Here is a 23,650-nt window from a genome sequence, read left to right on the forward strand (position 1 = left end):
CTGTGCCCTTGTAAGGACACCAGTCATGAGGTTAGGGCCCACCATAATCCAGTATGACCTCATTTTAACTTGATTTCATTTGTAAAGACTCGATTTCCAAATAAGGTCACATTCACAGGTACTGGGGGTTCGGACCTCAATGTAATTTTGGAGGCAACCTTAGGGCATAGGGTTGCTGTAAGGATTAAACCACAGGCCCTGCACACAGTAAGCTTTCAATAAGTTATAGCTTAAAAAAGAAGGGCTGGCGGTGGGAGACTGTGGGCGCTCAGGCTGGCAGACTTGTCCTGCAGGTACCCACGTACTCACACGTGCACATATGTGCAGATATAAGTGCACAGAAAGCCAGTCACCTGCCAGGGAGTTACACCCAGGAGGGCCAGGACAGGTGGCCCAGGAGCCTCAGCCCGCAGCCCACTCGTCAGGCAGAGCCATTCAGAGCAAGGCTCAGGGGCCAATGCCAGCTCCCCGGCATTAGAAAACCCCAAAGTCAAAGCCTTGCTCGTCAGAAAACTCCTTGGCAATCTGGAGCAAGGTCACCACTGATATCATGCATACATTCACGACAATCCCCACCCCCAAGGCTACTCAAACCCACAGGCTTGGTGTGATGGGGGGCCCGGGGAGGGGGTACCCACAGCACAGCCTCTGGGAGGGAAGGCCGGACACAGAATCAGACAGGCCCCACGACCCCAGTGAAGATTCTGAGCAGCCACCCCCCACCTCACAGCTGGGCGGGGGCGCCTCTGCCACGCTCCCACCCCTGCCCGTAACTCCTACGTACGGCAGTCAGACAGGCGTGGGTTAACCCTCCTTCCCGCAGCTGCCCACTAGGGTCACCCATAGGCCAGGCCTGCCACAGGACACCCTGTGAGCTCACCAGGGTCACTCTGGGCAGCTCGCTGAGCTGAGTTCATCTGCACTGCCATGACCTCTGGGAGCTGCGTCAGCAACCCCGAATGTTCCAAGGATAGGATGCAGGTTCTGATAAGGTTCATCAAACAGTGACAGAGCCTGGCTGCTCACAGGGCCACTCCCCACTGCCCCAGCCTGGGCACCACACCTGGCATCAGACCGAGAGCCCCATTCCTCACCCTCCTGTGTGAGGGCTCCCAGCTATTCATGCCTGGCTGGCTTGGGAGGCCCAGGCATCAGTCCTGCTGGAGGCCCCCTGGGGTGCTCTGGGATCTGTTCATTCAAGGGCTCCCCCAAACCTTCCTCCCCCACCTTTGCCAAGCACTGTACTGGGCACTGGGGATGGAGCTGTGAGTAGAAGGCACGGCCCTGGCTTCACAGTGTTGACACACATGGTTATGGAGGACCTCTTGGAAGAGCAGGGCTACAAGGATGGGTGGGGGGTGAGAATGAAGGGGTAGGTAGAGAGGGCCTGCCCCACCGAGATCAGGACGAGCGTTACAGGGCAGAAGGGACAGCAACAGCATAGGCTGAGGTGGGTTTAAGGAGCAGAAAAATGTGTGTCGGGGGGTGTCATCTAGGTGGGTGGGCCTCGCAGTCTCCCGTGGCTTCTGTTCAGTGAGAGGGGGTCACAGGAGGCTGTGGGCAGGGGAGGAGTGCCCTCGGGCTGCTCTGTGAGGAGATGAGGGGTTTGGTCCCAGCAGCAGCCCTGAGAGCTTGGAGAAATGCAGGTTCTCAGGTGCCCTGGCGAGTCTGGAACCCTGGGGTGGAGCCCCTCAAGCAGCATGGCTCAAGCACTCCCACCACCAGAGGCTCTAAGAAACGGGGGAGATGGGGTGGGATGACACTCACACTATTGGAGCCCCTGATACCCCTAAGCACTCTGGCAGCCCACAACCTGTGAAAGGCTCTGCCAAAACCCACAAACAAGAAACCGCTCACCTTTGTTTACTACCTCAGCTGAATTATATAATAGGCTTTCGTAACTTACTTGACCACAGGACATTTTTTTAAGAGAACACCTGACAAACAACCCCCCACCCCACCTCCGCACTGAACCTGGCACAAAGGGCAGACCACTTGACTGCCCTTTGGAAAGTGCACGAATCTTTAGATACACAGGATGGTGCCCCTAACTGGGCCTGGGTGATTTGCAAACCCATCGACCCCCTTTTTCTTTTTTTTTTTAAATTGGGGAATCGGGGAAGGGGAACAGACAAGTTGCTGTCGTTTTGTTCTTCAGTCTAGCTGTGGAGGACGTTGCTTCACTGGCCCATGTTGGTATTATCATTGCGCTTTTCCCAGGTGAGGCAGTCACTCGCCAGCCACTAGATGGCCACTCACGGTGGCTCATGGCAGCTCACGAAAGCTCACGCCTGCTGCCGGCCAGCCCCACTGCAGCCTACACCATCGCCGGCGACTCACGGCAGCCTAGCCTGAGGTTGAGCTGTTGTTCACCATCTTAGCTGTAGAGGATGCAGCATCACTGGCCCTCATGTGGGATCTGAACCGGGGCTCTGCTGCTCAGAGCTGGCGTCCCAAGCCAACTCCTAACCAACACGCCACTCAGCCGGCCCACATTGACTCTTTTTGAGGTCTGGGAGGACATACTGACTCCTGGGCTGCCCTGGGACCTCAGGGGTCCGGGGGGATCAGGAACAAGTAGAGGAAGGGGGGGGGCGACGCCTTGCTTTTCCTAAGATATTGACCATGCCTGCTGCGGACCGCCCATGCTGCCTGAACCTGTGGCTAAGTTACAGGGGCAGCTTCTCTAGAAGGCTCTTTTTGTCCATGTGTTGCTTGGAGAAGGCTTGGGTGGGTTCCTGGCTGTCAGTCCGGCCGGCCCGTCTCCAAGCTGAGCAGCCCCTCCTCTGGCCCTGTCGACAGCCAGGCATCAGGCCTGCGTCCCAGATCTTGCTCCCCAGGGTAGGCACCCGCAAATGCCCAAGCAACCGGCTACCTGGATAGCGACTTCAGATTCCCTGCCCATCTCTGGGCTACGTGCTGACCAGCAGTCTGCTTCCCGCTTTCCACACCTGCCTCTTTGCTGGCACAACCTGACCACAGTGGGCCTTATCTCTGGGGCCTGAGAACCCCACACACAACATGCACTCACACACAGTCCACAGAGAATCCTGGTATATTTACTCACTCCATTCATGCATGCATGCATTTGCTCGTTTTTTCATTCATTCCACAAACGCTCATTGAGCACCTCCTGTGAGCTACCAGCACTGCTGCCCGCCTCCATCCCCCCTAGGTCAGAGCAATTGAAGCAAAGTCCCAACGAACCTCGATGTGGGTGGCTCAGAAAAGAGGAACCTAGAGGCCAGGTGGGATGGTGGCCGTTAGCTGGAGGGAGCTCTGAGCTGGTGTCACAATGCGGCTGCTGCATGGAGCCCGATGGGCTCCGGAGGTTGGGTAAATGTCATGGCTGCCCTCCCCCTCCCCCCAGGCCCCCTGGCTGGGTCTGACACAGTCACCCTGCCTGAAGCCCAGCGTCTGCCTCAGCTGAGGTGGAGCCCCAAGGCTTCAGAGCCGTTCCTCAATCCCAAACCCACAGAACAAGGTCCCTCTCTCGCCTGGCTCTTGGGTCCCCCCCAGTTGGGCCTAGACCGCCTTTGCTGCCCCTCACACAGCTTCCCAGCAGCTATACCAGCCTGTGTGACTTCAGCGAGGGCTTGGTGGCCTTCCTGTTCCTCCCAACTCCCGCTTCTCAGGGGCCTCGGAGGCCTCGAGAACCTGGAGCCCACCTTCTTTCTGAGTGCTGCCTTTTCCTCCGCCCTCTCATCCAGGTGCCTTGGCTCCGATTTTGATCACAATAAGAGCAATATAATGAGACACAGTCAACCCCTCCTTGGTGCTGGGTGCACCTGTCTTCCCCACTAGACTGTCCACTCCATGAGGGCTGGACTGCATCTGTCCTGTGCACAGCTGCTGCCCCAGAACCTAATTCAATGCCTGGTAAATGCTAGGTGCACAATGAGTAGGTGCTGAGTGAAGAAACCTATTTATCCATTTCCTGAAAGCTACCTCACTCCATCAGGGACCTGAGGCTGCTTATAAGAACACATGCAATTCAATCTGAGAGGAAAACAAAGCTGGAAGAAAAGATTTTGACCTTTGACCTAGTGATTTCCTTTCTAAAAATCCCACAGAAGCTCTCACCCCATATGAGGAGGCATGTTAACAGGCATTTGTAGGAGCAACCTATTGGAAACCAGCAAACCGTGCTAGGTGAGTAAACCAAAGCGTCGGCGCTGTGGAGTACTATGCAGCCGTGACACGGAGGCCTCTCCCAGCAACAGAGTTAAGTACAAAGAGCAAGGAGCAGGCATGGAGGACCCTGCTTTACAAGAGCAGCGCTGGACCTGTAGTAGGCGATCAGCATAAACGTTGGCTGAGTGAGTGGGATCTTTCTGGACCCATGAGAACGTGGGAACAGTGGCTGTGTCTGGGGAAAGACCTGGATGAGGGGAATGTCTTTGTCCACCCTGTCATACTATTTGCATTTTTACCATATACAAATATTATCTATTCAATAAGTTTTTCTTATTAAAAACAAGTTCAGTGCTCACATAAAAATCTCGATGTGAGGCTTTTCTTGAAAAACGGGAGTAAGGGCTGGCCACACGAGGCTGTATTCCTAGTGACAATGGCCGGAGCCAAGATATGGCTGCCCCTCAGCCCAGGGCACCCACTGCCCTCTGGCCCCTGCGGGCCTCTGTGCAACTGATGCCAGGTCTGGGCTGCAAAGATGTACATCTGCGAGGTGTGCAGAGCGGGGAGGGGGGCTGTGGATGCTTCCCCAAGGTGAAGCGGTGGCCCCTGAACCGTCACTGCCCGCTCATTTTCCTCACACTGACTCTGAAGGCCACGGCAGGGCCTATGGTTTAGGGCTGATGAGCGTTGGCGTGTCACAAGTCTGCTCGTCTTGCACAAGACAAGAATAATACCCGTGGGGCCCCAACCGCCTTTCTGGTCTCACCTCCCCCGCCACGGCCTGAGGGCTTTACACTTGAAGGGGGCCTCTGGAGAGAGGGAGCCACCAGTGGCCCCTCGGGGGCCCTGACTCCTGTGGCTGGGAGGTGACTGACAGGGCAAGGACATGTTGACAGGCCTAGCTCGGACCCCGAGTCCAGCTCTGAAACTTTGAACCTGTCATTATTTCAAGCCTCGGTGTCTTCATTAGAAGCCACCAGCTAACAAGGCCTGCGTGCCATCTCCAGGTGCTGGTCCCCGCCCCAGGGTCGCAGCAAGTCCTCACGTCAGCCTTGTGTGTAGGAAGCATATCGGGGTTGTCCAGAGAAACAAAACCAATTTCTCAGTACACATGGAGATGAAGACTGATTTATTTTAGGAATTGGCTCACGTGATTGTGGCGTTTGTAGGGCAGGCCGAGAGGCTGGAGACCCAGGCAGGGTTTCTGTTACAGCTCGCAGCAGAAGTCCTTCTCCATTTGTACTCTCAAGGCCCTCAGCTGACCATATGAGGCCCACACACATTATCAAGGAAAATCTCCTTCACTTAAAGTCAGCTGATTGTAGATGCTAATCACGTGTACAAAATATCTTCGCTGCAGCATCTAGACCAGCGGTTCTCAACCTTCCTAATGCCGCGACCCCTTAATACAGTTCCTCGTGTTGTGGTGACCCCCAACCATAAAATTATTTTCGTTGCTACTCTATAACTGTAATTTTGCTACTGTCATGAATCATAATGTAAATATCTTTTTGTTTTCCCGATAGTCTTAGGCGACCCCTGTGAAAGGGTCGTTCGACCCCCAAAGGGGTCACGACCCACAGGTTGAGAACCGCTGAGCTAGGGTTTAACCAAGCAATAGGCACCCTGGCCCAGCCAAGTTGACACATAATATTTAACCATCACAGAAAGTCTCACTCCCTTTTTGTGCATGAGGAAATGGAAGCTTAGAGAGGCTGTGCCAGCTGTTTAAGGCCACATAGCACACAGAGGGTGGAGTCTACCTGCAGTCTCTGACGGGGCTGCCCATCACTACTACACAGGGTGCCTGTGAGAAGTGGGTAAGAAAATGCACAGAAGTGTCTGGGACCGTGCCTATGGTAGGGCCAGAATTCAATAAGACGGCGGCCGTTACGGAATTGTGGTTAATACTGGAAAAGGAAGGCGTGACTGCGGGAACCGGAAGAGGAGACAGAGGGTGGTAGAAGGGCATGAGTTCTGGAGTGGGCAGAAAACCTCATCCTCAAGGCCTCCTTTCCTCCTTCCGGGGCCCCCCAAGGAGAGAGGAGGCAGGCAGAGGAGGCCTTCGCTGACCCAGGTGCAGGGGAGAGAAAGGGAGCACACTGTCCACCAGCGTGTGGTGCTGGGGAGGACTCTTGCCTCTTGAGGCGTGGCTGGCTGCCCAGAGGTTCTTGGAGGTGGGTGAACCCACCTTGTCTGGGTGCTCCCATCTGCCTACCTGAACTCAACCTATCACCCAGAAGTAGAGAAAACCTTCCCCTGAGACCTGAAGCCCTTGATGCAGCCCCAGCCCCATTCTTCCCAGCTCCCTCAGCCTCCGTGGGGCAGAGCACTAGACTAGAAGGCAGGCCAGCAGCTCGGCCATGCTCTCCATTGGCTGTGTGACCCTGGGCAAGATACTTAACCATTCTGAGCTTCTGTCCTACACATGGCTGACCTGGAGGGCTCCTTTGAGGGACCTGAGGGTGTGCATATAATCACAGTGCCAGGCCAAACATCTGAATTGAGCTGTTACTGTTGCCATATGTGTTCACTATACTATTATATATCCTCCTGGCCTTCTCCTTAAACTTTGTTCCAGCTCTCCCCCACTCCCCCTCCGGCCTGGGAAGTAGGGGTGCTGAGCAGGCCTTTAAATGCCTCCAGGACCAGAGAGAAAGGAAGGTCCTTGCCTTGGTTGATAATCACATTGTTTGTAAACCGTTGGGACTCTGACCCCAAGGAACAATGCTGGCCCGAGGCCAAGGTCCCACAAAGCATCAGCACAGGCTGGAGGTTTTGTCCATTTTCAAAACTGCCCCATGTCCATCCGGGTCTCCTTGAAGGGAAGGCTGTATAATTTCTTACCTGGCTGACAGACATGGAGACAGGCCCAGGGGAAAGCAGTAAGCTTGCCCAAAGTCCCTCTGCTACTTGACCCTCATAGAGGGGCACTGCTAAAAATAGCTTCTGGGTCCCAGAGTGAGAAAGGAAGGAATTCTGGGGCTGGAGTTGACATTTTCTTTCTGCCTTGACGGCTGGGCAAGTGCTGTGTGCAGCAGCCCGGTGGTGAAGATGACGCAGACTGCAGGGAGGGAGGAAGTAGGGGAGGCCAGGCCCCAGCGTCATCTCCAGAATGGGGCCTGACCTTGCCTGAACTCCCGCAGTTTGGCCTCCCCTACCCGGGGCCAGGGTGATGAGTTTGTACTGCCGCTCTTAGGAGGGAGGCAAGGCAGGAATGAGGAGGAGAAAAGGGAGGGAGGGTTGACGGGAAGGAAGGAAAAAGAAGGGAGGAAGAAGACTGAAACCAGGACAGGGATCACAACTGTGCCAGAATGGGACCCGGCCCAGACCCATCACTGAGGCAGGTGGGGTTTTCCCATTTTACAGATGGGAAAACTGAAGCTTAGGCCATGAGGCAATTTGCCTAAGATCCCAGAGTCAGAAAGTGGCAGAGCCAGGATGAGAACTCATGGCTTTAGCCCTTGTCCTTCAAGCTCTCAAAGTGGAAACCACTCAGGCAGCATTTCCCAAAATGTGACCCCAAGATCTCCCACCCCGCATTACTAGGAGAGGGGCCTAGTTAAAATGCAGATTCCTGAGTCAGAGTCAAAGGAGTGTGGCCCATGAGAATGCATTCTGACCAGTGCCCCACGGTGGTCTTGAGCCCTGACACTGGGATACTCTGTGGCTCTTTGATGGCCTTTCTAGTCTGACCTCCTGGCCCCATGTCCTAGCTGCACCCCTGCTGCCCAGCTGTTTGGCTGACTCATACTGCCCCCCAGGTCAGGCCTGGGCCTTTCCCTTGAGGCTTCACCCACCAGTCACCCAGTCCCACGTAAACCCACCCCTGCAGCCAGCACTGCTCCCCTGGAAGCCTGCCTGGTGACTGGTCCCCCTCCTTCAGTGTCTGCTGGAGTAATAGCCTCCTCATCCATCTGGAATTGTTTACAATGTCTTATTTGCCTCCTATTTCACTTGCTGTATGAGTTTGCTTTGTTTCCCAACCTTTCCCTCTATTAAACAGGGAACTCCCAGAGGGCTGGAGACTGGTTAAACAATAAGCTTCTGAAATCCATGACTTCACCTGACCCTTCTTGCCAACCACAAGTGGCAGGGCTGGGAGAGTTTAACAATGTGGAAACCGAGCCTCAGAGAGGCTGTGGCCGGCCCAAGGCCAAGTAAGAGTCACAGTCAGGTTGGAACAACCCATGTCCAGTTCCAGTGCCCAGTTCTTTCTGCTCTGCTTTGCCTCTGATCACTCCAACAGCCCTGTGAGGCAGACAGAACAGGGATTATGACCCCATTGCTCAGTTAAGGAAAGTGAGGCCCAGAGATGGGCAAAGCATTCAACACCCTCTTTACCGTGTTTCCACTCCTAGCTGCATTTGGGTCTGAGTCCAAGTGTTGACCTTTTCTCTTGAACCCCTCTGGTGGATGGTAGGTCAGATGGGGTAGAGCTGGGCCTTGGACTCCCCGGCCAACGCCCTCATCCTGGGTCCCAGCACCACTCTGGACCCAGATGTCTTCTCTGCTGGTGATGACTCACCTCACCTGTTGCAGCTGGCTGGAGACTCAAAAGGGAGGGAACTGGGAAGTACCTGGACACACCTTGGTCGCCATCACTCTGGACTCTGTCGCTCGTATTAATGCCCAGCTAAGGAAGGGGCAACCTGAATGGCTCTTTCCCCAAGAGTGGAGGAGGGCAGCTCTGAGCCCGGCACAGGCTCAAGATCAACCCAGCCCAAGCAAAGCTGGGAAGGGTGTGGATCAAGGAGGCCAGGCTGCCGTCCCCCAGAGGGGTTTGCCAAGCTCTACCCTGCCTGTGTGGTCTGGCGGGGAGGCTCAAAGGGGGGCACGGCCCGCTCTTAACTTTGGGATGGAGTCTGAGCCACCCAGCTGGTGCCCAGGGTGGCCAGCAAGGGACTTTGGATAGCCCACAATGGAAAATCCTAACTGCACTTCCCCACTCCTTGCCATCCCCAGGTACTCAGAGCTGTGGCTTGTGTGGGTTCCATCCAGCCCCGTTTCTTTGTATCAGGCTAAGTCCCTTTATCTTGGACCAGAAGGTGCCACAGTGAGGTCTCCTTCCACTTCTGCTCCTCCTCCTCACTGAGAGGTCCCCCGCCTTCAGCCGCCTGCGCATCACCCCAGGACCAGTCCATCCTTGGGCAATGCAGCCCCACCTCTTCTGGGAGGCCTTCGGTCACAGCCTTGAAAGCAAGCAGGGTGGGAGTGTGGGGGGGGGGAATTCTGCTTAAGACCCTGGTGGGGAATTCCTGTTTCCCTTTCCCTCCTCTCTGTCCAAGGAACCCGTTTTGACAGCCCTATAACCCCCCAGTAGGCCCTAGTGACACTTCCCCTCCGGCTCTGCTCTTTTATGCCCCGCAATGGGGGCATAAAACATAGTTAGTGGGGCAGCGGCAAGGGGGGGTGCAGGATGGAGTCGTCCGCCCACCGCCGAGCCCCTCCCTCCTCCTCCCGGCTGGCGATCGCGGGAATCCCCGGTCCCACCCGTTCCCACCCGTTCCCACCCGGCCCACGTACGCCTTCCGACTCCCCGGGCGCGACGCGGTGCGCCTGCGCGGAGCTGGCGCCCACGGCGCATGCGCAGCGGCCAGTCTCGCCGTATATTAGGACGACGGCGACCGTGGCCTGAGCTTCTCGCGGACAAGGGCAACGGTTGGGTTCGACTCCTCGGCTTGGGTGCCCGCCGCCGCCGCCGCCGCTGCCAACGCCGCCGCCTCCTCCGTAGCGTTTCCGGCGCAGGTGAGGGCCCGCGCGCTGGACCCTCGCGTGTCCCGCCAGCCCGCTCTAACCCTGCTCCCCGCGCGATCGGGACCCCATCCCCCACCGCCCCAGGCACCTGTCGCCTTGGGGGTCAGCGTTCACCTCCCAGGCCCTTAGCCCGTTCGGCCGGCCGCCTCGGTTTCTCCCGCTCGCCTCCCTCCCGCCTTTCCCCGTGGGACTGGCCGCCCCGGACCCCTCCCGTTATTTTGGAGCCCTCGGCCCCCGGGTCCCCTCTGACCCCCCCGTGCCCAGGGCCACCACCTTCCGCGAGATGGACCCAGCGCCCTGGACTTTGCAGCACCCGCTCCCCTGCAGTCAGTCCCGATGGCGCTTGTCCCGGTGCCCTTGCCCTGCTTTATGCGCCCTCCTCTCCCAGTTCTGCCCAGTTCCCTGGGAAAGCCGCCCCCCAGGGACCCAGAGCCCGGTAGGATGCCTTGATCGGCTTTGGGAAAGTGGGGACCAGGAGGAGGTCAGGATCCTGGAGAGCCCTGTCTGCCTGGATGGGTGACAGTGGCGTCTTCCCCGCCCTCGCTTCTCCACTTGGGCGTGTGCTGAGGTGTCTTAATCTGCACCGTGCATCTTCCTCTGGGAGCCTCTGACCTCCAAAACCTGTTCCCAACTTGTCCCTCACGGTCCCATCCCCTTGGATATTAATCATCGGCATCGACTCCATTTGGTAGAGTTGCTTTGTGGGAGCTTTCGTGTGGAGTTGGGGAATGAAGGAGACGTGGGCGACACGGGTAGAGTGTGGTCACCACTGCTGAGCTGAGTCGCACACCAGTGCTGTCCTCAGACGTTTTTGAGTAAGACTTGTTAGTATCCCCGAGTACCCTTGCTGTGGACCTGCAGGTGACGCCTGAACCCAGTGAACTTGCGGTGTGTTTGCCTGTTAAGTGTTGGCGTTGCTCATCATTCTTTCTACAGGATCAGTGCACCTCCCGGATATGGAGACTGTTGTCCGCCGCTGTCCATTCTTATCCCGGGTGCCTCAGGCCTTTCTGCAGAAGGCAGGCAAATCTCTGTTGTTCTATGCCCAAAACTGCCCTAAGATGATGGAAGTTGGGGCCAAGCCAGCCCCTCGAGCCCTGTCTACGTCAGCAGTGTGCTGCCAGCAGGTCAGAGAAACCCCTCCGGCCAATGAGAGTAAGTGTCCTTAGCGGTGAGGTGTGGGGGTGCCAGTGTTTGCACTCATTGCTAGACCCAAAGCGGTTGTAGTCCAGGACGGGGTTGATGAGGGCGACGGGGGTTACTCTGTGCCTGCCAGTTCTTTCCATGGGTTATCCGTGTAATTGTCCTAACCCCACAAGGTGGGCACTTTCCGTTTTCCCACCTTTAAAGGGGACACAGTGGTCAGTATTCCACATTATAGGTTTCGGGATTGCTCGTCATTTGTCTTTGGGGAGTTTCAGTGTTTGTCGTGCCTCACTCACGGAAATAAAAAATTGGCACGTTCTCTTCCAAGCTTTCCTTCATTAAATATTTGGCCCTGTGGCTTTAATTTTTTTTTTTTAATGAATAGACGTTTTTTGAGTAATTTAAGGTTCACAGCAAAGTTGAGTGGAAGCTTTTCGCTTTTAAAGTTGTGTTTTTTTTTTCTTTTTAAAATGATTTTTTATTGTAAAATGTATATAACATAAAACTTACCATCTCAACTATTTTTAAGTGTACAGTTCAGTGGTATTAAGTATGTAACCATCACCACCAGCCATCTCCAGAACTTGCTTCGTCTTGCAAAAATGAAAGTTTAGCCATTAAACACTTAACTCCCCATCTCCCTCCCGTAGCCCCTGGCAGCCACCATTCTATTTTCTGTCTCTACGAATTTGGCTACTCTAGAAACCTCATGTAAGTAGAATCATACAGAATTTGTTAACGTAGGATTGTTTAACACACGTGTCTTTACTTCGTATATGAATTTTTAAATTTTTGTGTTTAATAAAGAGATCAGAGCTGGATTCAGTTTTGACCTGGCTCTGCAGGGAGAGCATGAGGCTTTTCAGATTCCACTTAATCCTAGAGGATAATTGACAGGTTCTGTTAGGTATGTTCTCTGGGTGTGGACTTGTAAGAAAGGAATGTGTTTTTCTTTAAGAAGAAGGATTTAGTCCTTTGGAGGATTTCTTTTCCTCTTTACCCTTGTTCAGGAGTTAGTTATTTTTCTTACTGAACAGTCTGTCCCTAGCAGTAGGGATAGTTGAGCAACATGGGCTCATCCACTTAATAGATTACCATGCAATTGTCACAAATGATACTCCGAAACCATTTACCAGCTGAAGCAGATCTTTAGATGAATAGAGCAGAATAAACAAGCATCTATACTGAGTAAGAAAAGCTTTTTTTAAACCTGTCCATAGGGAAAAGAAGATAATATACCAAGATGTTTGCAATGGTTATGTTTTGAATGTTAGAACTCTAAATTTTTAGACTTCCTACAATGAATATGTAGAAGGAATGAAGTGTATGTCAACGCAATTTTTTTTTACTTTATAGAAGATTTTAATAAAAAACCTTACCCAGGTTGTAGGAGAGGCTAGCCTAGGACTTAGAAGAGTCCTCCAGCATGATGAAGACTTTTCTAGAAAGAAAGTGAAAGAATTTGCTCAAGGGGAGAGGGAAATCCTTGTAACTATTATAGAAGCGTGATTACCAGCCCACTGTGTTAAGTCAGTGAACTCCTTTGATGCATTTAGATGAGAAAGTAGCTGACGTGTGTGCCTGTGATACCCCTGTGGTTTTTCCTTAGCACGCTGATAACTTGAACTCTATTAGACAACAATCTAAAGACCTTATTTTTAGCCCAATTTCTTCTGTCAAGAAGAAAACCAGTCGTGTATGTGTTACGCAACAGCAAGCTGCTTTGTCAAGAATCTGTTCAGAGAAAACATTGGCAGAGAAAAAAACTGTGTGACCAGTTCCACTTACCTTCAAGAGTGTGTTCTCTCATGAAATCTGCTAAGTGTCCTTGGGGTAGACGTAACTGGAAATAATCCAACTCAAGAACCCTGGGCGGTCTTAAACGAGAAAGTACAATTTTTCAGATACATAAGTGAGAACTCCTGTGGGTCTAAGAGGTAGCTGGATTGTGCCAGTTAACTCTTCAGAGGAACGTTGTTTCCAGTGAGGCACATGAGAAAACTGTTAACTTCGCAGAATCTGATAAAAATGAATTTGTGTCTGGACTTGGGGGTAGAGTCAGGATGAAGTTTGTCTTTGGGGCAATAAGAGAAAGAAACAAGTGTGTTCTTAGATGCCATGCAGCCAGATCTGAGGTTTCCGTGTTCCCGTTTGCGCCCCCAGAGGACAAAACTGCGAAAGCCAAGATCCAGCAGGCCCCGAGTGGGTCCCCGCAGGCTCCAGGTGACACGCAGCTTCCCTCTGGACACCCCTCCCTTGCCACAAGCCAGGGCGCTGCCAGCAAATGTCCTTTCCTGGCAGCCCAGATGAGTCAGACGGGCAGCAGCGTCTTCCGCAAAGCCAGCCTGGAGCTTCAGGAGGATGTGCAGGAGATGCACGCCGTGAGGAAAGGTAACCGGGGCCGCGGACTGGGGCCGGAGTTCCCTGGGCTCTTCTTGGAGCCTCAGATTTATAGACGAGCTATTATTAGGGTAGTATTTGTGTAAACACCTTCCTCTTTTAGAGCCGAGTAGGAAGGTCATAAAGATAGACAGTCAGACTGTCTTGCACAATATGGGACTTTCTTTCTGGTGTGTGTGTAGGATGTGACCAGCTCTACAGTCACTGCTCAGTTTCTGAAAACACCCTGTAGACATCAGCTGTTACCAACTCCCTTCAGTTCTTTCCCATCACCTGGTGGAAATACTGTAAAAAGTAGTGTCACTGCAGTAAGTGAAGGTCTTAGGACTCCCGAGCTGTGTGTCTCACGGATGGTTGTTGAGCAGCAACCTTAATCCCAGTTGTGGCTGTATCATGGAGCGCCCAAGGTCCCCAAGGAATGTCACTTGCAGAAATGATGTACTTGGCTGGAATTGTTGTCTGGGAAGAAAATGAAGATTAGGGTCGGGGAGTGGTAGGGTGGGGAAGGCATGCCAACCAGCTAGAGAGCTGGCTGGTAGCTCTGACTTTGGCCATTACGGTAACTAAAAGGGAAGAAGACAAGCTTCATACACTCAGTTACAACTAACTTTGGTCACGATCGGCTTTTTCGCGTCAGCCGTTTTTGACACTATGTCTGGAAGGTATTGTGAACTCAGAATAGAACATTGGTCCCTTTGCCTCCCGTTACTTTTTTTGCAGAGGCTGCCCAAACCTCAGTGAACCCCAGTGTGATCAGTGTGCAGGCCAATGAAGGGGAGCCGAGCGGATTGCTGAAGAACTTTCAGGACATCATGCGAAAGCAAAGACCAGAGAGAGTGTCCCATCTTCTTCAGGATAACTTGCCAAAATGTAAGTCTCATGGTTAGGTGCCTGATGCTGGTGAGAGTTTATAACTTAAACATACGTCAGATTAAACATGAAATTGCATGTGAGGTGTGGGCTAAGGGCCCCGTCCCTTGCTGGATGCCAGTGGGTGCTCTTGGCCATAAGAATACAAACCCTGCCAGTGCCTGCCGCCTAGCCAGCGGGCCTGTGCCAAACTCGTGACATACACAGTCTCCAATGAGGATGTACAGTAACTTGCCCAGATGAGGACCTCACTGGTTTGCCCAGAATCTCCCTGCTGCTAAGCGACCGAGCTGGGATGGGAACCCAGGTCTTTCACCAAAGCTTAGATGTGCTTCTTAACCGTCAGACTGTACCATCTTTTGTTTGGTTTTCAGCTGTTTCCACTTTTCAGTATGATCGTTTCTTTGAGAAGAAAATTGATGAGAAAAAAAATGACCATACCTACCGTGTTTTCAAAACTGTGAACCGGAGGGCACACCTCTTCCCCATGGCGGATGACTATTCCGAGTCCCTCATCACCAAAAAGCAGGTGTCGGTCTGGTGTAGCAATGACTACCTAGGGATGAGTCGCCACCCGCGGGTGTGTGGGGCAGTCATGTAAGTAGCCACTGACACTATTCGTAAGACATTGATCACTTGCAGGGGTTGGCTCTTTCGCAGGGCAGCAGTTCGGCAGCTGAAAGTGTGCCACAGCAAAATACTATTCTCAGCCTTTAAAAATAGCAGCAGGTGACTTTTAAAGAAAGTAACGTGCAAGCAGTTGGTGGAGCCCCTTTGTGTGTGAGGGTTCGAGTGAATGGGTTCACTGACGACGCTTGTGCTCACTTCCCACCACCCCACTAGAGAGTGTGTCTGACACCAGGCAGCCTTGCTCCTGGCTGCAGAGGAAGAAATACAAACCTAGCAGCACTGCAGCTAAAGCTACTCAAAAAGACATTCACAGGGATGGTAGATCCCCTCATTCGTGTCCTTCAGGAGGTTTGCTGTGGTTGGGGACGCTCGGGAGATTTGCGTGCCGAAATCTCCACAGAGGCTTGATAAAGAGGGCCCCGTCTGAGAGTTAGTGATGGATACATCTGGACATCATGTGACTGGTTTGCAGAGGCTTTAGGTTTAGGTAACCGCCATCCCCTCCCTCTGGAGACTGATGTGTTATTGGAGAGAGTGATGTCACAGAAAAGAAACCTTGAAAATTAACTCAGCCAATATAAGTACTCAAGTGGCTGTTAAATGAACACTTGTTCTTGATGTATCACCACCCCGTGTTGAGACCTCCTCCCGTCTAGGCTAGAGATGACGTTGGTGAAACCTCTTCACAGCGAGAGTTGCTACATGGACAGAAGCTTCGGTCTCTTAGATCCTGGAGAGGAATGGTGCATATAGCGCCATGCAGACCATGAGACTAATTTTCCATTCACCTTTTTTTTTTTTTTTTAAAGGGACACTTTGAAACAGCATGGTGCTGGAGCAGGTGGTACCAGGAATATTTCTGGAACTAGTAAATTCCATGTGGACCTGGAGCAGGAGCTGGCTGACCTCCATGGGAAAGACGCAGCACTCCTGTTCTCCTCATGCTTTGTGGCCAACGACTCCACCCTCTTCACGCTGGCCAAGATGATGCCAGGTGAGCGGGCCTGTTGTGGGGACAGGAATGCAGGAGTCCCCCGATTCCTGCTTTCTGCGGTTTCAGTTACCCGTGGTCAACTGTGGTCCAGAAATACTATTATAAATGGAAAATTCCAGAAATAAACAATTCATAAGTTTTAAATTGCAGGATGTTTTGAGTAGGGTGATGAAACCTCTGTCCCGCCCAAGACATGATTTATCTCTTTGTCCGTCAGTCACTCTGTAGCCTCTTGGTTATCAGAGTGACTGTCCTGCATCGCAGCGCTTGTGTTCAAGCTGCCCTTACTTTACTTACTAATGCCCTAAAGCGCAGGCGTGGTGATGCTGGCGATTTGGACACGCCACAGAGAAGTCGCAAAGTGCTTCTTGTAAGTGAGAAGGGAAAAGTTCTTGACTTAATAAGGAAAGAAAAAAAAAATCGTAAGCTGAGGCAGCTAAGATCTGCCTAAGAACGAATCTTCTGTCTGTGAAATTGCCTAATTTATAAATTAGAGTTTATCATAGGTATGTACATATAGGAAAAAACATAGTACATACAAGGTTCAGTACTATCCACGGTTTCAGGCATCCATTGGGGGTCTTGGAACGTGTCCCCTGTGGATAATGGGGGTGTTAATGTAACAACTACTGATGACAAGACTTATAAAACGCACTCCACTAAGCATAAGGTAGTGTCTGGGAGCGTTCGTTCCTGACTTGTGCGTGCCAACTGCGCATTATAAGTTCCAGTGGAACATGACACCAGTGAAGAATCAGATTTGAAGGGCTTGTCCTTAAGCTGACTGCTTCAAATGTGCTTTGTATTCTAAGAAAACCCTGTGGAAAATTCTCTTAATCTCTTGAAGCTATCTTTTGGTCAAGTTTGGAGTAAGGCAACCAGATTTAAAAGCAGATTAATTGCCTGCCACGGGGTCGTTCTACACCTGGGGGCCTCTCGGGGGAGCAGCCTGGTTACTTCCTTTGCCAGGAAGACTCCAGCGTACAGTGAAGGGACGCGCAGGCAGAGGCAGTGTTTTCAGGGCAAAGGCTGCTGCTGTCCCTGCCTGTCTAGGAAGTAATTAGTCTCTGGTGCAGATGGCAGCAATTACCATCTTTGTCGTGTTAGGCTGTGAGATTTACTCCGATGCTGGGAACCACGCCTCCATGATCCAAGGGATCCGCAACAGCCGGGTGCCCAAGTACGTCTTCCGCCACAACGATGTCAGCCACCTCAGGGAGCTGCTGCAGAGGTCCGACCCTGGCGCCCCCAAGATAGTCGCCTTTGAAACTGTTCACTCGATGGACGGTAGGTCTCGATAGAGGCCCATCTGAAAGCTTACATGAAAAGCTAGGCTTGAACTTTTGAAAAAAGTGTGGTGGTTTAGTTTGTTTTTGCAGTTTTTTTTCTTTTCTTCTCACGCTGCCAGGATTTTGTAATGGGTGGACATTGTATAGATTTGGGTAAACGCAGATTTTCTAGTCTGGCTTTTGCTAGGCTCTAAGACCCCCAAGATAACCTAGAGACTGGGGGAAGTTCATTTTTTTCCCCAATGTTAATAATAATACCTTAGAACCTAAGCCATTTTGTTCAGACTGATTTAGCGCAACAGAAATTTGTGAAATGTCCAGCTCTTCAGAGTGGTCTGTGGTCTCTCCCCAGGGGCTGTGTGCCCGCTAGAGGAGCTGTGTGATGTGGCCCATGAGTTTGGAGCCATCACCTTCGTGGATGAGGTTCACGCAGTGGGGCTGTACGGGGCCCGAGGTGGCGGGATTGGCGATCGAGATGGAGTTATGCCAAAAATGGATATCATTTCTGGAACGCTTGGTATGTAGAGTCCGCGCATGGTGTGATTTACACTAAAATTCTACCAGCCTAACAAGGCCAAGGACGAACGGGTCTACCTGGGGCCAGGTGAGGAACATATGAAGCCTGGGCCACTTTTTGCAGGGACTTCGTATTTTCTCAGTGAGTGTTGGCATGGCTTAGCAGACTCTCCTGACTCACGGAAGTATGGCTGCCAGAATCAAAGCAAATCTCAGCCTAACGCCACAGAAACACCATTTGTTGCCCTCTGAGCTCGTACCAGACATGCTGTGGCTCCAGCCACACACGCTGGCACCAACCTTTTCTCTCTGTGCCTTGTTCCCTTACACCCAAAACAAGTTTCTCGTGCTGGTCTGGCACGGGTGTCAGGACCTACGGGTTCAGCTGTTGGGACGCGCCGAGCGCTGCACCTGTCATGTGGGAGCCATTCCGGCCACTGCGCTGCTCCTCCGCTGCTTCTAGTGGAGAGGCAGTGTCTCCTGGAGCCGGACTCGGGAGCCATGCTGCCTGCTGCCTGCATCACTCGCTGGCTGTGTGACCTTGGGCAGGCAGTTAACCAGTTGGCCCCTCGGTTGCCTCATCAGTATAATAGTGATAATAATAGCACCTATCTCAGTTTTTGTGGCACAGGTAAACAAATGGTTATTGGAGACATTGTCTTTGCCCATGAGACTCTAAAGAGATAAAAATGTAAATTGTATAGGTTTGAGGATTTCATGTTAGTGAGGCATGGAAACCCATGTAGCAGTTAGCTAAAATGCCATTTGACAGCCTGCACTTGGTAAAGGAAGGGCAGGCCAAACGAGCGTCCTTAGCACTGTCAAGCGTGTGAGGACCTCGTGCAGACAGGGAGCCGGTCTCACAGGTGAGAGCCCTCCCAGGAGGAAATGCTTATTCACAGTCCAAATTCCCACAGCTCTCTCTTAAAGAGCTCTCGTGATACGGGCTTTGAGGGTCTGGTTACTGTGAGAAGGAAAGGACCAGAGAGAGAGGTTTTCCACTGTAAGAGCCCTGACCCGCCCCGCCCTGCTGGGGTTCAAGCAAGAATGGTAATCACAGAACGTAATGTTAGGGTTCCGGAGGACTCTTCCGGGGTCACAATCCTGAAACTTGAGATACCGATTATGTAAAGGGACTTAATGAGAATTGAAAAACACGGCCGGCCTTAAATCAACCCAAACAGGTTCTGAGTTTTCATATTTATCTGGCAAATGCTAATTGTCAGGGTTTTATATTTACTTAAGTAGGAAATAATACTGGTTACAGCAGAACAGCTAGATGCCTTGGCTGGGTTCCATTCCAGCCCAAGGGGTTGCGCACAGTGAGAGGACGGCTCAGGCACCACAGCTCGGCTCCCATCCCAGAGAGCACGCACAGTGGGGGCCGTGGTGGTGGGCACAGGAGACGGCGCTGGCCTGAGTGGGACTGGCAGGGAAGGGCGGCAGCAGCTTGAGGTGCAGGCACGCTGGGGTCTGGCTCTCAGGCGTCAGGAGACCTACATTTTGATCTTGGTCAGACATCCACTTGGCCATGTGACAAGATTCTTGGGGCAAGACCCTTTCATAAGCTTCCTCAGTGGTTTTCCTTTTCAGAAATGGGTGGGCACCCCTTTACTTCAGTCTGGGCGAATGACAGCGATAAAGAGAAAAGTAAAACACTTGAGGTTTACAGCAAATTGCTGTGTCTTTTTGAGGAGCTGTTGCTATAATAAACGAGGCTGTCTCCCCCAGGCAAAGCCTTCGGCTGTGTCGGAGGGTACATCGCCAGCACAAGCGCTCTGATTGACACCGTGCGGTCCTATGCAGCTGGCTTCATCTTCACCACCTCCCTGCCACCCATGCTGCTGGCCGGGGCCCTGGAGTCCGTGCGCGTCCTGAAGAGTGCTGAGGGGCAGGCACTGCGCCGCCAGCACCAGCGCAACGTCAAGCTCATGCGGCAGATGCTCATGGACGCCGGCCTCCCGGTCATCCACTGCCCCAGTCACATCATCCCTGTGCGGGTAATGGCCTGTCTAGGCGTGGACACCTGCTGTGAGCTGTTCTGAAGTGGGGCTGGGCAGGGCATCTCCGGGGCAGGGGCTGGAGCCAGTGGCTGACTTCATAGTGAGAGCGAAGCCTTTGAACCCAGCAGGCTGGAGCAGAGCTTCCTTCTCCAGAGCACTGGCCTTAACAGGGTAAACACAGAGCTTGTTTCTGGAACATTCCGGAAGCCTGAGCTTGCCTAGCTTTGAAGTATGGCTTCCTATTCAGTTAATTTCGAAATAGGTCTTGCCTTTCCCTCTACAAACAGTAACCCTGTTGGTGTCACAGTTGAATTAGTGTAATTAATGCAGCTGGTGTAAGGCAAGCAGCCTTTATCCCCAGGGTACACACATCTCTGGCTGTGAGAACCAACTGGCGTCAACGGCGGCCACAAAACCGCCGTTTTCCCCACACGAGCCTGGGAGGGAGATCACTGGATTCACTTCCGGCATGGTTTGGGGTCTCTGGTCTGTTCTGCACAATACCAGGCCCTTTAGGTCGCAGGCGTTTGGGCAGTGCTTCGCCTCTCACCCCGGCTGGCATGGGCGCCCCAGCCTGAGCTCCGTGTTCGTGAGAATCTCCACTAAGAGGGGGTCCACCCTGTTTTGACCTTAACTTTCTGTTGTCACCAAACTCAGGTTGCAGATGCCGCAAAAAACACTGAAGTCTGTGACGAACTAATGCGTAGACATAACATCTACGTCCAAGCCATCAATTACCCGACGGTGCCCCGGGGGGAGGAGCTCCTGCGGATAGCCCCCACCCCCCACCACACCCCGCAGATGATGAGCTACTTCCTTGGTGAGAACTGGGGGGCCTCGTTGGCAACGTGTGTACCACTGTCTTTGCAGTGTTTATAACTGAAGCTCTTAAGAGGCATTTAAATTTGTTTTTTCTTTTCCCAAGTAATTGAGAATGCTCTTAGAGGATACAAAACTCTAAAAGACATTTAGTTGTTTGCTTCACCGTTAGGAGCATGCAGAGTCATTCTGGAAGCTCTGAGGGAGCCTGCCAGTCCACCCCGTGGTGCCGGCGTCCCCTTGTCGGGATGACTTAGGATGCTCGCCGATGGCTGTGGCAGGGGAGGAGAGCAAAGCCTCCGGAGGCTGGGGTCTGCCCTGGCCTCCCGAGTCCGGCTTTGCTCTCCCCTCCCTTCCCTGACACTGTGGTCCTTGAGCCAGACCCACACCTACTCAGAACAGTGTGCGATGTAAAACTTACGAATCGTTTATTTCTGGAATTTTCCATTTAATATTTTCAGGCCATGGTTGACCACAGTAATTGAAAGCATGGGGAGTAAAACTGCAGATGGGGGGTTGTCACCACTGTCAGCCGTCACCACTGTCTGATTCCAGAACATGTCATCACCCCAAAGAGAAACCCAATGCCCATCAGCAGCCACTCCCCATTGTCTGTCCCCCACTTTACCTGGTTTACCATTGGTCCGCTCTGCCTCTGGATTTGCCATACTTTACATTTTACGTAAGTGGAATCATACAATATGTGGTATTTTATGCTGGCTGCTTTCACAGCAGTGTTTTCAAGGTTCACCCCTGCCGGAGAATGTCAGCACGTCATTCCTTTTTCCTACCAAGCAGTCTTCCTGCGTACGGACACCCCACGCTGTTTGTCCATTCATGAGTGGACATTTAGGTGGTTTCCACTTTTTGACTGTTATGAAAATGCTGCTATGAACATTTGTGTTCAAGTCTCAGAGTGGACATATATTTTCATTTTTCTCAGGTATATACTCCTTTTAATTTTTAAAAACTGTTTGTCCTCACAGAGAAACTGCTGGCCACGTGGAAGCAAGTGGGGCTGGACCTCAAGCCACATTCCTCAGCTGAGTGCAACTTCTGCAGGAGGCCGCTGCATTTTGAAGTGATGAGTGAGAGAGAGAGGTCCTACTTCTGGGGCCTGAGCAAGCTGGTGTCTGCTCAGGCCTGAGTGTGTCATGACCTCGATCACCCGCCTGACCCCAGGCCATGTTGTATCCCGATAGCCTCCAGAATCATCTTTATATGTGAATTAAATTATGAAATTTTAATCTATAGTAAAAGCATAGTCCTGAAAATAAATTCTTGTTTAAGTGGTGGGTCCTCCTGTTATTGGGTACTGAATCAAAACAACCATTTTTCTTCTTCTCTTTAAGTTGGGTCTAAGATGTGTGGGAACACACTGGCCCCCCGTAATGGCCTCAGACCCTTCTGGAATCGCTGGGCTTCCTGCTGCCTGAACCCAGCTACCTCTGGAAGTTTGCCGCATTCAGGGGCTCACTCAGTTGCACCCCAGCGACTCAGCATTATAGACAGCAACTTTTTTTTTTTTTTAAGATTTTTATTGGGGAATTGGGGGGATGGGAACAGTGCTGGGGAATTGGGGGAAGGGGAACAGAAAAGTTGCTGTCGTTTTGTTCTTCAGTCTAGTTGTGGAGGTCGTTGCTTCACTGGCCCAAGTTGGCATCATCATTGCGCTCTTCCCGGGCGAGGCAGATCAGTCACCGGCTTTTGGACGGCCGCTCAAGGCGGCTGCTGGCCGCTCACGCTGGCTGCCCGGGCACACACGGTAGCCCATGGCAACCCACTGCAGCAGGGGCTGCAGCCTACGCCGTCACCAGTGACTCACAGCAGCCCAGCTCCAGGTTGAGCTGTTGTTCAGCATCTTAGCTGTGGAGGGCAGTGTCACTGGTCCTCATATGTGGGATCCGAACCGGGGCCCTCTGGTGTCCCAAGCGAGTTCTTAACCACCGCGCCACTCGGCCGGCCCTAGACAGCAACTTTTTGAAAGTCACGCCACTGGCAGCCAGTCTCACTTTAAATTTCTCACCTCGAGTCCGAAGCGGGCAGGCAGGGTGGCTAATGACCCTGCTGTGGCTGCCTCCCTTCCCTCTTCAGCCATTGCCGGTGACACTCACAGTCAGGAGGGGCCCCGCCTGTGACCACCACCGAGGCCTCCATCTGTCTGCCCTCGCGCCTGTAACCGTGTCCCTGCCAGTGACCGTGGAGGTGCTTGCGCCCCTCGCCCTGCCCCTGCCCTCGTGTCGTGGGTCCCTTGTGGCATACACATGCCAGCAACCACTCCTGCCCTCTTGCGTGAATTTCTCCCCTCCTGCTCATCGCCATTGGCCTGTAGCAGGCTTTGTCACCATCTTAAAAGTCACCAAGCTCAAGTGTCCTTCAATGGATGGCTGGACAAAGATGCGGCACATGTATACAACAGAATGCTGCTCAGCCACGAACAATGAGATACGGCTGTTTGCGACCACATGGATGGATCTTGAGAGTATCGTGCTAAGTGAAGTAAGTCAGACAGAAAAGGACAAGAACCGTGTGATTTCACTCATGTGGACAGAAAGCGACAAAAGAAAAATGAGCTCATAGACACAACAGTATGGTGGTTACCAGAAGGGAAGGGGGGTGGGAGGGATGGAGAGGGTAAAGGGGGTCAAATACAGGGTGACGAGGAGCCTAGACTTTGGGCGGTGAGCACACTGTGGAGTGTACAGATGTCTTATAAACTCGTACACCTGAAATTTTATGTTATTAACCAATGTTACTCCAATAAATTAAAAAACAGACCCAGGGGCTCCCTCAGTCCCTGAGGGAGTCCCTCCTTCAGCTGCTGTTCTGCCTCTTCTACTGAGCCCTCCCTCCCAGCTTGGTCTTTGGTCCCTGTCCCCTTTGAGCCACTCTTTTCTTGCCACATCTCACTCTCAGTGGTTCTGGTTTACCGCCATCCAACCAACACTTCCAGTCACACAGGTCCGGAGGCACCCTGCCTGGGTCCGCTCACCCTCCCCTATCTGCTCCTCTCATCTTACCGTCCGTCCACCCCGTCACTCTGGCCTCTCGGGTGGAGTCAGAGGTCGGTCCCTTGCATCAGACTGTTG

The 23,650-nt window shown here is 52.6% G+C and overlaps 2 protein-coding genes across 2 annotated transcripts in view; one reads left to right on the top strand and one right to left on the bottom strand.

Annotated features, from left to right (window-relative positions):
• The window catches only part of POC1A (POC1 centriolar protein A), an 87,331-nt gene extending 74,134 nt beyond the window's left edge, over positions 1 to 13,197 (bottom strand). The window contains exon 1 of the mRNA XM_019631332.1: positions 12,829 to 13,197. The gene's annotated coding sequence lies outside the window, so the exon portion shown is untranslated. The remainder of the gene's footprint in view (positions 1 to 12,828) is intronic.
• ALAS1 (5'-aminolevulinate synthase 1) lies at positions 9,733 to 21,855 on the top strand. Its single transcript, XM_019631329.1, has 11 exons — positions 9,733 to 9,885; positions 10,831 to 11,049; positions 13,204 to 13,431; positions 14,161 to 14,310; positions 14,685 to 14,907; positions 15,750 to 15,934; positions 17,042 to 17,221; positions 17,576 to 17,740; positions 19,471 to 19,739; positions 20,400 to 20,562; positions 21,548 to 21,855. Exons 2-11 carry the CDS (start codon positions 10,851 to 10,853, stop codon positions 21,706 to 21,708), a joined length of 1,923 nt encoding a protein of 640 aa, XP_019486874.1. The 5' UTR covers positions 9,733 to 9,885; positions 10,831 to 10,850; the 3' UTR covers positions 21,709 to 21,855.
• The last annotated feature ends 1,795 nt before the right edge of the window (positions 21,856 to 23,650 follow it).

This window comes from Hipposideros armiger, unplaced genomic scaffold (genome assembly GCF_001890085.2).
Source record: "Hipposideros armiger isolate ML-2016 unplaced genomic scaffold, ASM189008v1 scaffold_990, whole genome shotgun sequence".
Classification (NCBI taxonomy): Eukaryota; Metazoa; Chordata; class Mammalia; order Chiroptera; family Hipposideridae; genus Hipposideros; species Hipposideros armiger.